Source organism: Perca flavescens, chromosome 11 (assembly GCF_004354835.1).
Source record: "Perca flavescens isolate YP-PL-M2 chromosome 11, PFLA_1.0, whole genome shotgun sequence".
In the NCBI taxonomy this organism is placed as follows: Eukaryota; Metazoa; Chordata; class Actinopteri; order Perciformes; family Percidae; genus Perca; species Perca flavescens.
The window spans coordinates 24,466,376-24,482,401 of NC_041341.1; the positions used below are offsets into that span (position 1 = coordinate 24,466,376).

Here is a 16,026-nt window from a genome sequence, read left to right on the forward strand (position 1 = left end):
CTTAACGCTATTCCAATCTGTTTATTATTATAATTCCAAGTTACATCTAGTGTTTACCTAAAGTTCGATTTGAATTGTTGCTGGTTTGTTTTTAATTTCTCATTTGCATGATTAAACGTCTTTAAATGTGAAGATTTATTTTATTCACGTAGTTCTATGGAACAGAGTTGGTTATTAGTGTATATGGTATTACCATATATTGAGTGTGTTACTTTTGAACGAGGAAGAATGTGAAGTAGGTGGATTAGGGATTAAGCATACCACTGTTTTCTGTCTTAACTTCCCTTTTTCTTTCTGTGGGCATGTACGTGAACACAAGTTGGGGGGGTGTGGTGGGTGTTCGGTGCTTGACATTGCTAAGTGACGCTCACAGATGTTAAAAACTAAAGGGGGGAGTGGGGAGGGTAGGGAAGAAGATCCGGCAGGGCTCCACCACTAACGCAGAGGCGCAAATCCAGGGGAAGGTTAACAACACAGACAAATTAGAACACTTTTCTGTTATGTCATTTAATGTTAGGGGTCTAAACTCTCCTTACAAACGTTCAAAAGTCTTGGACTTGTTGCGTAGAAAGAAAGTAGATATCGCACTGCTTCAAGAAACCCATCTCAAACCTAATGATGTAGCTAGAGTTCAGAATCACTTTTACAAACCAGTTGTGGCAGCGGCTGACGGCACTCGTACCAAAGGTGCTCGGATATTAATGAGACGGGGTATTAATCTCTTAGTTGAAAGAACTGGCTCTGACAATGACGGACGTCTAGCTTTTTTCTGTACGTCCATTCAAGGCAAAAAAGTTACTTTCATTAGCCTGTACGCTCCAACCGCATCTGAAGCTAATTTTTTTCCCTCAGTGACCTCGCACTTATTAAAGCTGGATGATTATCAACTTTATGTGGGGGCAGATATGAATGCGGTTATAAATAACAAGCTTGACAAGTCCCTTACAGTGGTATCAAACACCCAGGGGTCTGCCTCCAAGGCACTCAACCTATTTATAGAGGACTTGAATTTAATTGATGTGTGGAGGGTGCATAATACGTCGGCTAAAGACTATACTTTTTTCTCCTCGAGGCATAAAACCTTTTCACGAATAGATTACATCCTTGTATCATCGGGTCTGTTATCCTTAGTACAGTCAGTAGAATTTATGCCCCGACATTTATCCGATCATAATCCACTTCTGTCTACTTTTAATTATGGGAAAATTAAGAATAAGTTTTCTAGATGGAGGTTTAACACTTCCCTTTTAAAAAATGATGATTTCCTGACACAGCCTAGACCAAAGTTAGAGGAACTTATAAATTTCAATAGGGACAGTGTCTCAGATGTGACTGTGATTTGGGACTCTATCAAGGGTTTCATACGGAATAATGCTATATGGTTTGGCTCTCACCTGCATAAAAGTTGATTGCAAAATATTTCCAAGTTAGAAGAGGGCATTAAGATCTTGGAAGGTGATCTGAAAAGAAAATACACCTCAACAAAAGAGAACCAGCTTAAAACAAGACAGGCAGAATTGAATGACTTATTGAGACGTAGGGCGGAATATATGATCCATATAACCAAACACAAATATTATGCGGAGGGAAGCAGGCCAAGTCATTTGTTAGCGCTAACCCTAAAGCAGCAGGAGGCAAGAAGAACTATACCAGCGATTAGATGTTCTAGACGGGGTGTTGTGTCCTCAACGAAAGAAATCAATGAGACTTTTAAAGATTTCTTTAAACACCTGTGTACAGGTGGCCCAACCCCTTCCGAAACAGAGTTCTCTAACTTTTTTAATGGATTGGACCTTCCTACATTGTCAGCAGAAGACACAGATGCTTTAGACTCCGCAATTACATTGGAGGAGTTACTTAAAGCAGTTAAAGCCACAAATAAAGGCAAAACGCCAGGTGTTGACGGCATACCAGTTGAGGTTTACTTTGCATTCTGGGATATTCTTGGACCAATATGGCTGGATACGCTGAATTACGCAGTTGAACAGGGGGGTTTTCATAGGGATTTAAATACGGACTTGATTACAGTTATTCCTAAACCTGGTAAGGACCCTTTAGAATGTGCCAGTCACCGCCCAATATCTTTGATAAATGCTGATCTCAAGATATTCGAGCGAGAGATATTCAGAAGTTCTGACCAGTAGACTTGAAAAAGTTATAGGGAAAATAATTAGCCCAGACCAGACAGGTTTCATGAAGGGACGTTTGGCCTCCGATAATCTTCGCCGGCTATTACACATATTGAGTGCATCACATAAAATCCCACCTGACTGCGGCCTATTATTCTTAGATGCCAAAAAGGCGTTTGACCGGTTAGAATGGCCATATCTTTGGAGGGTCATGAAAGAATTTAAGTTTGGCAGTAAATTTATTAACATGATTCAAACGCTGTATACTAACCCTTCAGCCCGCGTTTGTGTGGGGGGTGGCATGTCAGAGCTGTTTGGAATTGGGCGGGGCACACGACAGGGGGATCCTCTGTCTCCTTTACTTTTCACGCTATCAATAGAACCGATGGCACATCTGATTAGAAATTCTCCTACAATCTCTCCAATCACAGTAGGCACAACGTCCCATTCAATATTGCTCTACGTGGATGATACATTAATTTATATGGCAAATGTCGAGCACACTCTCCCATGTGTCCTAAATGCACTAGAGTCTTTCAGATATCTCTCAGGATACAAAGTTAATCTGTCAAAATCAGCGCTTATGCTAACTCTCCCGGCTCAGATTAATGTTGTAAGTGAAGTTTTATACCTGGGTATTAGGGTTAATACCTCCCCATTGTCTGTGGCTAAAATAAATTACGTATAGCAGCCCTCAAAATGAATATTCTACCTTGCATCAATTTTATAAGCTCAATGATCCCATAGGCACCTCCTGGAGGATATTGGCAAAAATTGGACACCTTATTTCGAAATTATGTATGGAATGGTAAACGTCCGCAACTAAGGTGGTCAGCCCTCCAGGTCAGTGGGAGGAACGGGGGACTGGCGTGTCCTAACTTTAAGCTTTACCACTGGGTGCTTATTTTAAAGGGTTTAAGAAACTGGACGGAGGAGGATAACATTTCTTCTTGGAAAAGTATAGAACAAGACTTAATAGCACCAATACGGCTAAAAGATTTTGCTCTGGTAGGTATATCTACCAAGAAATGTGCGTTACGTTATGGTCCGATCATGGCGTATATGATACAAATATTTAGAGCAGCAGAAAAATTCATAAAATTTAAAAAGACGTGGTGCAAGGCTTCCCCGTTATGGCATAATACTCACCTTCTGTCTGGGGGAAAACCGTTTGCTAACAAGCATTGGAAAGAGAAAGGAATTAATACCCTTATTAGTGATACCCTTATTAGATATTAGTGGGGAAAGCGCTATTCTTGACTTCCAGGAGCTGGTGTCTCAATATGATGTTGATAAGCACTCCCTTTTCTTTTATTTCAGAATGAGATCAGCCTGTAAAGCCTACGGGGTTCCTTGGGGGTCTAAGTTAAAGGACCATCCCATTTTGAGCTGGATACACAACTCTCCCAAGCAGATGGTGTCATACCTATATAACAAATTAAATTCCCAGAAATATATGCCCACACCAGGAATGAAAGCCTGGGATAGAGATATATCAGTAGTGGGACAGGACTTAGACTGGGAGGTTATTTGGGGTAATGTAGCTGGTGCCTCAAAAAACCCAAACCATAGATATATACATTTGAAATTCTGCCATAGGGCCTATTTAACACCGAGAATAAGACACCAAATGGGTCTGGTCTCTGATCCATATTGTTCATTCTGCCCCCACGGAACCACTGGCTCCTTTATGCATGTTATGTGGGAATGCCCAGGGGTATCTGGTCTGTGGAGGGAGGTGATTGGTGTTATTGCCGATTTAACAGGTGTCCGGTTCCCAATGGATCCTGCGGTGCATCTCTTAAATGATGATTCCCGTCTTGGTCTTCCAGAGAAAACTCGTAAAGTTTGGCTAGCAGGTTTAACTGCAGCCAAGAAGATAGTAGTTCAGCGTTGGAAATCTCATGATATCTCTAGGGTTCACTGGCTCCGGTCGTTTTTGGATATCTCTTACCTAGAATTGTCGTCAGCAAGAATAAATGATGCTCAGCCGCATACAATTTTGATATGGGAGAAGTTGATATCTGATTTGAAAGGTCTTTTGTTGAGATAAGAATGCTCTGTCTGTGTTTGTATTAACAACCTCTGGAGGGTGGAGGGAGTGGGTTTGACTTTAAAATGTGTTAGAAATTAGAGGTGTGTGTATGTACTTTCTTATATGTTAATAAAAAAATTAATAACAAAAAAAAGAACATGCAACAGTGTAACCTTATGTAGGAAACTCCTATTACCTCAAATCAGTCCATACTTGTTATACTGTACTGTCCACAAAAACAATGTTACCACAACTGACCATCTGTATTTGGTGCATGGCTGACCCACCTACAGACTCTCCTCATTACATTCCAGCCAGAATGCAGACTGAGCAGACATGAAGACACAAGCCGAGCATGAAGCAGACTGAAGATCTACACTGTACAACCATTTCTTGCAGGCAGCTGCACAAAAATCACTGCATTGCTTAAAAAGGAATTCAGAAGTCAAAGACAAAGATAAAGAATCAAAGTGTGTCACAAGGTTAACAAACAACTAAGGTAAAAGGTAATGTATTTTCAGTTATTGCATATTGTAATAGATAGCTCTCTCTCTCACACACACACACACACACACACACACACACACACACACACACACACACACACACACACACACACACACACACACACACACACACACACACACACACACACACACACATATGATTAAGTTAATCTACACTGCATTTGTAGAGTTTGCAGTGGCTTTATTATATTAGCTAATTAGCTTCAGTCTTTGGCTTTAGCTTGAGAGCAGCTATGTCTTCACGTAATGTTTATAGAGCTAAAACTCTGATCTGTAGCCATAGCCATATACACCCACAAAAAACACATACAAAAAAGACTGACAGGGGACAATCACAGGAAAACACAACACCATGATCAGACATGCAAAAAGAAATAATTCAACCAAAAAGACAGACAACAAGAAGTCGGAGGGTTACCTACAGTAAATTGGCTGTCATATTAGTGTGTGGGAAGATGAGGTGTGGATGTTAGAAAGGGAAATGGAAGAAGAGGATGATTAAAAAAAGAGGGCACTTGTTGTAACAAGGTGGTCATGCATGTGAGCGCTTCTTTCTTTTAGAGATAAATGGTGATGACTATGAAGATACAAATTGTATCTGTTCTAGGTGTATGATAAGGAGGAAGCAGGATTTCAAAAGAAATGGATGTCTGAAAAATGGAGAACATGTTCCTGCTTTTAGCAACTCTGGTATCTACAGGTTCCTTGAACGGGTACCAATGTGTGGTTTGTCCCTTGTAAGTAGGGTATGTCCTGAGAGGGGGGATTAAAGAGTAGCCCCAGAACCAACCAACATCAGTACCCCAATGTGGTGGCGATCACAAAACTGCAGGGCTTTCTTAATGGAAAGGAAGAAAACTACACTCTCCTCCATTAGAGACATACTCCCATAAAAACACTCCAATCATATTCTTGGCCTACCTTGTTCCAGAGGACCAAAGTGCTCCGCAGCAGGTGAGGGGGGAGGAGAGGGTGGCAAATTTGCAGTGTCTTCAACTACAAAGGAACATAGAGGAAGAGGAAGAAACTGTATAGTCATATGAATCACATATTGTAAAGGACATGGAGCATCTGCGGACATTCACTTAAAATCAATAGCTATACAGGTACAAGTAAGGGCTAGACCCACACTGAAGAAGAAACAGTATTATCATCAAAAGCTGTGGATGAATGAGGGCAAATCAGCCTCTGCAACCCTATCATGCTGCCCATCAGCTACCAGTGAATTAAACTGTAAACACTGTTGGACCCCCGATGGTCAGTTTAAAAAAGATTTAAAATTGATGCAGCAGAACCAGAGATATCTTTGGTATTCTACATTCTTATTCCTTGTCAAAACCTGCTGCCTACATTAACCCACAATGCTAGTCGGCCACCGACAGTTAGTTGTAAAAGTTACAGGTGTGTTATGTCAGCAGCTAATGAGTTATGGAATTGGCTGACAACACTTTCCCAGATTTTTTACATTTTCAAACTTGTAGTCTTCAGCTGACATAAGTGACATCACTTGAGGCAATTCATCAGACTTCATGCAGATCCCTCTGGAACAAAAAAAATCCCTTTAATTTCCCTTTAATTTTGTTATTTGTAAAATGCTGTTTTACCAAATCTATGTAAGTTCCTGCCTCACCTATTTTCACTAACTCCCCAAAACAGCCAAAGTCTTCTTTTGGTGAGGTGAGAAAATACAGCAAAGCCTGAGTTAGCTGAGGCAGACAACTGACACACACAAAATACTTAGCCTGTTGTAACACTCTCTGCAACCACAGCTGTAGGTTTTAGGTCTGGGTTTACATTGGGGTGGGGATTATTATCATCTCTCACCAATCTCTTCTGTGCGGGAATTTTTAATGATAGACCTGGCTCGTTTGAGTGTGATCTTTTTTCCATTCATGTAGTTTGACAAGCTGCAATATTTAAATAGCAAAATCAATGGGTGTTTTGGTCTCCTCCCACACGTGCAGATTAAGTGAATTGGTGACAATACCTGCCCAATGCCAAGCTGGGACAGGCTACAGCCCCTTGTGACCACTGGATGGAAAAGGAATGCAGCACTTGTACAAGTGTGTATGTGTGTGTGTGTGTGTGTGTGTGTGTGTGTGTGTGTGTGTGTGTGTGTGTGTGTGTGTGTGTCTTACCTGATGGCAGCCTTTGAGTCTCCTGCTCTCCCTTCAGTACCGCCACTGCCTCTGCCGTCACTTCCTGCACGATCCGCGCTGACACTTGTTCTGAACACAGACACATACAGTCACCCCCCACCCACACACACACACACACGCACGCACATGCACAAGCACGCACGCACACACGCACACACACACACACACACACAAAAAAAAAAGCATTTAGAAGAAGTGAACAAAGTTGGAAAGTTTAAGGAATTTATTTGGTTTAAATCACAAGACTGGCTGGAAAAACCCAGCTGTTCCAGTACATCAGTGCACTGTGGTTGTTCTGGGCAGCTTCCAGGTTTCAATCTGTGTGAGAATGTGAAAAAGGATGTTGCTGGAGGACAGCCTGTAGCTCAGTCAACTTTCATGGGGTTTATAAATATCAAACACTTAAAAAATATCTGAAAAAAAAACAAAAAAAACACAACAATCTTATCTTCAATCCATTTCATTTTACTGTATTTTTGAGTCATGTCATAAAACACCTGCAATACAAGCCAGTATGAGGGAGCTGAAATTGCTGCCATAACTGCGGGGATGCTGGGGCTGCTGGTGAAGGCTGTGATTGTCGCTATGGAAACCCAGCATTCCTAAACAAGTGCAGACTAAAAATGAAACCTGGATTATTCAGCTACTGCCAAACTAAATGTGAACACTTTAATTTATACTAAAAAAAAAACATCCAATCTGGGCTGAATCCAACTGTTTCCTGCATTTTCTCTCTTTTATCTAATATATACAGTATTGTTTTATAAAGGGTGACACTGATATACAATTTAAGCTTGCAGATAGTTAACATCTGTAAAATGCAATACTGAATTCAGTCTTTTCCATTAAAACCTAAGTAATATGTAATTTACATCTGGCTGTCTGACACTGGTGGGCAGTGGGAGCTAAACAAGGACAGTACTGTAGGAAAAGGATCACGCTTATACCTACTAAGAGCAAAGAGTAGGTGAATTTTGCAGAAAGATCTAAATCTGTGACAATGATGTGTGCATGTGTTTTCATGCAGAAATAGAGCTTTTTCACCAATCTTTCCCCAAATTGGGAGCCAAACAAGGACAATTTACTGAACTTGTCTAACAGTGTCTGCATTTAAGCTTACATTTGTCTGCCGGTCTGTATGTATCAGTTTAAATATTGCATGCATTGGGGCACTGTAGAGTTCAGTCAATCCAGCAATCAAACCAGCCTTCATTTGCAATGTATATTAACAATGGTTGTGTGGGATTGGGTGATGCTTTTACTGCGGCTGTTTCAGGACCCTTTTCTATTCGATATCGCCCACATATCAACACAAACAAGCTAGCAGGCATACAGACATGAAATTGCGCGCGCGTACGTACACACACACACACACACACACACACACACACACACACACACACACACACACACACACACACACACACACACACACACACACACACACACACACACACACACACACACACACACACACACCAACCAACTCAAAGCAGCCATGTCCCATTTTCAACAGCAAAGTGCAATATACATGTACCACCTATTCACTGCTTCCAGTCAAAAACCCTTTCTTCCAATAGACAACGGAAAATAGAGCTGAAAGGTGTCAACGCCAAAAACAATTAGTGGTTGTGACATCAAATAACAGCACCTAAAGCTTAGCCCAGGGGTCAGATTTTGTGAATAGTTCTATTTTCTGAGTGAGACAACACCTCCAAATTGAGACTTTTTAAAATATTGGGAAAACTTGCTTTCCTTTAAACTAATGCATGGCACGAAAATCACAATATGCTCCAGGTGTGTTTGTGTAATGCCGTCCATGACAAGTCTCAAAATGTCTCAAAGCAATTAGTAAACATAAAAGGAAGCTATTCTTTTTTTCTGAAAGTTTTATGTGGAGATCAAAAATTGAAAAAAACAGAAAATTCTAGCGGGACTACTCCCTTGTTATTCGAAAGAGGCTTCTTGCATATTCCTTGGGAGGGTAAAAAAAATGCTGTCTCTTTTCCAGACACACACATAAAAAGGGACGCATTTCAAAAGTAACATTGAGGGCACTGGGTTCAATGAGGCATCATACAGTCTTAGTCTTCCGAACAAATCCACAAAAATGCACACAAAGCACATAGCAATAGCACTGTAAAAAAAAAAAAGACCTTGTCACATCCACAAAGCTAGCTGGCAGTGATAACAACTAGCCTGGTCTGGTTGTCTCAGTACGTCTCTGACAGAGTGATGTCAAATGACATAGCAGTCTGCCTTTCATTGGCTTTGACAGGAGAATAACCCACATGCACAAATAGCTGTTAGATAGCCTTTGATATATGGAAAGGTTGCATCAAATCTGCGTATCTACATCCACAATCAACAATGTAACGTAACAGTGTACCTAAACACAGACACAGTTTCCCAATGAAGTAAAAGCGTGTATTACCTGTGTGACTGGCAGACTGAAGCTGAGAACGCTCCCTCTCTGAGCGGAGACTACGACTGGAAACCCCGAGTCAATGCAACACACAGCCAGCTAGACAGACACACACACATTCACACACACAGCAGAACTGAGAGGGCACGGAGAGAGCAGGAGTGCTGTTTTGGTATGATACCAGCCGGCACCCAAAATGTGTGTTGCCATAGCAACAGACTGTGGTCTACTGATTTGAGTCCCAATGTAATTCAGGTTTAGTTCAGCTTTACTTTTAAACCACTTCCTGTACTCCATTATTGTAGCAACATTCTCAGAAGTGACTACTTTTACAAAAAATTTTACCCTTAATATTTACTTAATATTAAATGTTTGTATTTTATTTACCTAATATTGTCTTTGCGTTTCTTCATACTGTATATTCATTTTCCATTTCTACTTCTTGCATCTTTCTCTACCTTGGAAGAATAATCCCTCCTCTGTTGCTCTGTCTGAGGTTTGTTCATTTGTCTTTTGTGAAGTATTTTCTTAATACTTGTATTACACATTGTAAAGCCCTCAGAGGCAAAGTTGGGTAACACTTTATAATAACAATCATTAATAGATGGTAAATTGATAGTTAATTAATCTTTAGTTAATTTTCATTTAACTGTCAGCAAACAGTCATTTTAATGTTAACAAACAATGAAATTATAATTAATAATGTTTACTTATTATAGTAGTGCTGTTAATTAATGGATTTTTGTTACACACATTATATCCATCATATACTATATTAGGTATCTGGTAATGATTAAAAATAAATTTAAATTTTTTTTATATTTTATTAAAAAATAAAAGATTTTTTAATCATTACCAGATACCTAATATAGTATATGAGGGATATAATGTGTGTAACAATAAACTGTTAATTCACAGCACTATTAATAATTAGTAAACATTATTAATTATAATGTCATTGTTTTTTAACAGTTAAATGACTAATAATTAACTTAAGATTAATTAACTATCAATTTACAATCTATTAATGATGGTTATTATAAAGTGTTACCCAAAGTTGTGAATCAGACATCCTCAAACTTTGGATTGGTCCCTTTTTGTTTGTGTCAACACTTGAGAGCTTCATTTGGTCAAATCTCTTCTCTGCTGCAGCAAAAAATACTGGTTTAGGCTGATGAGATTGAGAGATTTTAACAACAAAATCTTGTCCAGGCTTCTTGACAGTATGCCCAGTTACTTGCGTCAGCTCAATGACATAGACATCAGTCAATGCAAAATCCCTAATATAACACACAGACTTCCTCGATTTGTGCAAGCCAATCACTCTCTAGAATAAGCTCAACCACTGTTTGCATTTGTTTCTATTTCTATTAACTCACTTCACTTTGTTTTATTTTTCTCTCTCTCTCCAACTCTTTCTCTTGACCACTTTCAGCATGGCTGACTGGCTTTTTCAACTTTGTCTCACAGGAATGTCAAGAGGGCAATTTCGTGCTTGAATAGTTCTTGTTGTGTCTGAAGAGCTTTTCACAGGGAGAGAAGGTTCACTGAGTGCCAGCATCAGCCGTTCTGTCACCCGTCCTGGCCCACTTACTCCCGCCCTGACCTGCTCTGGAGCAATGCTAATGTATGCTGACAAGATGCTCTGCCGACAAACACAGCTTTGGTTACACAGCTGCTGAGACGATATGTCATTTTCATGCTGATGATTGGAAAACATACATTGGTCATTATTATTATTATTGATTACTGTCTGTAAAAGCTGGAAGGGGGGTTGTCTACAAGTGCAAGGCAACTTTTGTTTGGAAATCATTCATTTTATCAATATTATAATGCAGTGCATTTTTAGCCATTGTTTTAGAATCATGTTCCACTTACAGTACAGGCCAAAAGTTTGGACACACCTTCTCATTCAATGCGTTTCCTTTTTATTTTCATGACTATTTACATTGTAGAATCTCACTGAAGGCATCAAAACTATGAATGAACACAAAAAAAGTGTGAAATAACTGAAAACATGTCTTATATTTTAGATTCTTCAAAGTAGCCACCCTTTGCTTTTTTATTAATAAGGGAAAAAATTCCACTAATTAACCCTGACAAGGCACACCTGTGAAGTGAAAACCATTTCAGGTGACTACCTCATGACAGGCACGGCACCAGGATTCCAGTTTTGGATGGGCCAGACCAATTGTGGGTGGGCCTTAAATTAAAAACGTTATCAAATCCCTGTTTAACCTAATAAAAATGACTGGCTAATATACTGTTATATTATATATATTATATGTGCTTACATAATAAAGATTGTAATAGCTTGATGCTATTTATATGTTGTTGCATTGTAAAAAGTTTCGGTGCAAAGGACGGACCTATCCGCGATCGCTCTCCTTGGTTCTGCCCAAAAGAAGAGCGCTTTGGAATCTCCATTACGCACCATACTTGGCTGTGCTATAGCGCATCTCTCCTAACCTAAGGCCTAAAGACTGTAAAAGTAGTCAGGAATCTAATATTTCCCCAAAACATAGTTTAGTTCTGCTCGTATAACATGAGGCCGAATATTTCACAATTCTTTTCAACTGTTTTAAGTTTTCAACAATATACAGATCAACAACACTGCCCTACAGTTTCAATCAATACTCGGCCACAGAACGTGTTCATTGACAACATAATCTGTCATGTAAAACAAGACTCAAGTTATTTCCTTACTTTAGTGTGATGATTCATGTTAAAAACATGTTTAACAAAAATAAATAAATCGCATTAATAGCCCTAAAGCCTTATTGGCCATAACAAGAGAAAACCATGAGGGAAAAAACAACTTGACAACAGTAACAAGCTGTTATAGAAATAGAACTGCGCCTGCAGCTTCTGTAGCGGGTTATGAATTGATTATTTTAATCCATACATCTCATATAACGACATAATACAATACAGGCAGAGTAGCCACATACCTTACTGTTATCCTCTGGCGGTCCTACACAATTAAACACCCTAAAGCAGAAGAAGTGACCGAATACTTTAGCACTGGTTGAGTTGCGGGCTCATCCACGGAAGACCGATCCACAGGGCTATATCCATAGGGGCTATATCATCCACTCGCGAGGCAGAGGCAAAGGCTATAGCACCGGCGCTGGTCGCGCTAACCGCGCTGGCCGCGCTAGCCGCGCTGGCCGCGCTAGCCGCGTTAGCATCCTGCGGTGGCCGAGACAAAGATGTGCTAGGCGTTGTGGATCTCAGCTCTCCTTCATCTCCTGGTTGCAGCGATGACTCTGAGACCGTTCGTGCACGTTTAAGGTACCTAAACAACGACTGTTGCAACCTTGTCCTTTACTGGAAATGATTTTCACACTCTCAGATCACTGGGAGCTAGCCTAGCATACAGACAAGCTACATCCGATCCGAACCTCACTGCCTGCTGAACTTAAATAGACATGACCAGTTTTTTTTAAATTGTTTTTGAAAAACTAAACATTTAGACAATTTTAGCACAAATTATGAGATTATTTGCCGATTTTTAATAATTCTTCACCAAGTTATAATATATTAATTAATTAATGTTTTTTTGAGGAAATGTTTTGGGTGGGCCTGTTGAAAAGTGGGTGGGCCTAGGCCCGTCAGGCCCACCATTAACACCGTGCCTGCCTCATGAAGCTCATTGAGAGAACACCAAGGGTTTGCAGAGCTATCAAAAAAAGCAAAGGGTGGCTACTTTGAAGAATCTAAAATATAAGACGTTTTCAGTTATTTCACACTTTTTTGTTAAAGGAGAATTCCGGTCGATTTCAACCCGTAGCTCTGTTGTTTGTAAATCAGGAGTACTGTCAGTAGCGAGAAAAACGGAACCGAGTTATCCTCCTGCTAGATTTTGACATTGACTTCACCGACAGGCAGGCTCCGCCGTTGCTAGGTTACCTGTGCAAATGAGCTCCTGAACTCTTGAACTGCAGGTCAGCTCTGCTTCACTGCGGTGTCAGGTTACAGCCTGTTGATACATGCTCATTACTATGGACAGGACCTCAGCAAATCGTTTTTTTGTGGAAAAAATACATTTTGGAATATTGGATTGTATGAGATCGGCACTCGATTGTTGAGGACTTGACCGGAAAGCAGTACATAAACAGAGGTAAGGATTAACAACTTTTATGCCTTTCTGTCACATCTACTGCCGTCAAATTCGCTGTGTTCCCTCGTAAGGAATAACTGCACATGGCTAAGCACTAGTAATGGCATTTCAAACATGTTTAGAGGCTAAAAACACGTTTAAAACTTGCCCTGTTTAAGCCTTGTTTAAGACTGTTGGGTGCAAAATCTAGCAGGAGGATAACTCGGTGTAGGCGGCACCGTTTGTTTTCGTTTTTCTCGCTACTGACAGTACTCCTGATTTACAAACAACAGAGCTACGGGTTGAAATCGAAATTGAGTACTGTTGAAGTTAAAAAGTTAAAACCCGGCTTATGTTTTGAAAACAATGTTTAATGGGGCCTGCAGCTAAATTTAATCAAGTAACTACACTAATCAGCATTTGACTGCCTCACCCAAAACCTAGCTTCTAAAGAATTGATCAGGTCATGTCTGACATTTAGCATATGAAGAAGACTCATTGTCCCCACAGGAAAGGTAACTATTGTTTCTGGTTTTGGGGAGCCACTCCCTGCAGGGCCAGACGTGATTAGAACAAAGGAAATGCAAACTCTGTAAACTTGAACAGAATCGGCACTACCATGTGAAACGACCTTTGTCTGTGACCTGGGGTAAACCTAAAATCAGAGGTGTGTCTTTAATCAGAGACCCACAATTCCACAGGAATATAACTCGGAAACTGAGGTGATTTCGGGACTTCAATCTGTGACCCTGCAAGAGGAAGCAATTTTAGTCCGCTGTTTACAGTGTAATTGTTTGTCATGTCACATGACTGTTCTTTTGTAACTCCGCAAGGAGAAGCATGAGATCAGTCCGCTGTCAGCTGCAGTGTTTTATGTTTTATGTTTGATTGTGTTTTGTCTTGTCGTTTTCATGCAGTTTCATTAAACCTTTTGCTTAACTTTCAATTCGACCCAGCTTCTCCTTCCTCCTCCAGAAATCAGAACGAACAAGTCTTTTAGAGAATTCTTAACAGTACATAATTCCACATGTGTTCATTCATAGTTTTGATGCCTTCAGTGGGAATCTACGATGCAAATAGTCATGAAAATAAAGAAACACATTGAATGAGAAGGTGTGTCCAAACTTTTGGCCTGTACTGTACATCAACTGATAGTGGAGACATTTCTTGGTAATCCTCTTACTTGATCTTATGAAATAATTTATATGCTATCCAAGTCAGTTCCATTTGCTGATGAGGACAACGAGATGGGAGTGAAAGCATAGTTCTAAATGCTGGGCTAAAACTTACAGTAGATCATTGGCATTCCCCTCAGAGAGGAAAATACAGTTTTCTTGTTGACATCAGTTTCAAGCCATTACTTTGAAGTTGGAAGGAGGCTGTTTACCGCTTTCATATCTTTGATACGTGCTAATAATGACCCAGAGGAACATAATGAAGCCTTTGCAGTTGCCAATTATGTCGGCCCACCGGCCAAAAGATAGACTCTCATTTTTATTAGAGCGCAATGCATTGAAGCAATGTGACAGGCGTTCTGGGCATAAAAAATGTGTCATCTTTAACAAGGGGTGGTCAGGATAATTAGCAGGTTATCTACTACACTGAAAAAAATGATTGTTTGGCCTTGTAAATATTACATTTATTACACAATTAAATTCTACTAGAAATTATCATTTCAGTGGTTTTACTTAAAAATGTTTAGCTTTATTTAATGTGTTACTTGGTATTTATATATAATTTTGTATCGTCATTTTTATATGTAAATTTGAATTAAAACACCAAGTAATATTTACTTAACTATTGTGTTGAATGTATTACCTGCCAAAATCAATTGAAATTTACTTGCAACTGGGAGCAAGTTTGGAAAGCTCCGTTGGTGACGTCAGAGAAGATTTTTGCGACGTTACTTCACGTAACACACCAACAGGTCAGGACCGGTCAGGACGAGGACAGCAACTTTTGAGCAGAAAGGACAGTTTGGGAATTCATAAGCCATTTTGAAGTGGGAATTCGTGGATGTGGAGCCACGTGAGTATGTTTATATGACTGTTTAACATTTCATGTCCCCGTTTGTTTGTCAGCTTAAGTCAGTGTTTTGGTATCGAAAACGTAGTTGAGCAGTTTAGCCAGCTAACGTTAGCTAGCTTGTTATCATGCTAGCGAACTTGGCACGGTTTCGTGCACGTGGCACACATCACTACTCTTTGTTGCAGAAACAATATGTCTTTAAGTTGCTTAATTGGAGCTTCAAATTCGCCTTTTTGAATGTAAAATATGGCACTGATGTAACGCTACCGTTAAGTTGTTTTCTTTTGGGAGATGGGGGGGGGAGGGGAGCAGTCCGCGCTCCGGCTGGACAAATCACACACTCCCGCATTTATGCAGGGGATTGGTAAACCACAGCTAGCTAAGTGGTATAATCATTTTTCAAATCTGTTGAAATGCTTCTACTTAACTGAGCCACAGTACTGCTATATTTCCATGAGCAGTGCGTTTAAGCTTGTTCGGTGTATTTATTATTTATTTTTGTTGGATATTGTTCTTAATGCAGTGTGAGATGCGCCGCTTGTTGGTATCTGTGGAAACACGACAGAGTCAGTGTCTTTATTTATGTCACCTCGACAAAAAAAATCAACACATGTAACAGTC

The 16,026-nt window shown here is 39.9% G+C and overlaps 1 protein-coding gene across 1 annotated transcript in view; it reads right to left on the reverse strand.

The window, feature by feature from the left end:
• Nucleotides 1-16,026, reverse strand: part of map2 (microtubule-associated protein 2) — a 120,435-nt gene that overhangs the window by 39,018 nt on the left and 65,391 nt on the right. Inside the window, exons 5-6 of the mRNA XM_028590463.1 lie at nt 6,830-6,919; nt 5,613-5,687 (exon numbers count right to left, since the gene is read on the reverse strand). Coding sequence (XP_028446264.1) covers nt 5,613-5,687; nt 6,830-6,919 — 165 coding nt within the window. The remainder of the gene's footprint in view (nt 1-5,612; nt 5,688-6,829; nt 6,920-16,026) is intronic.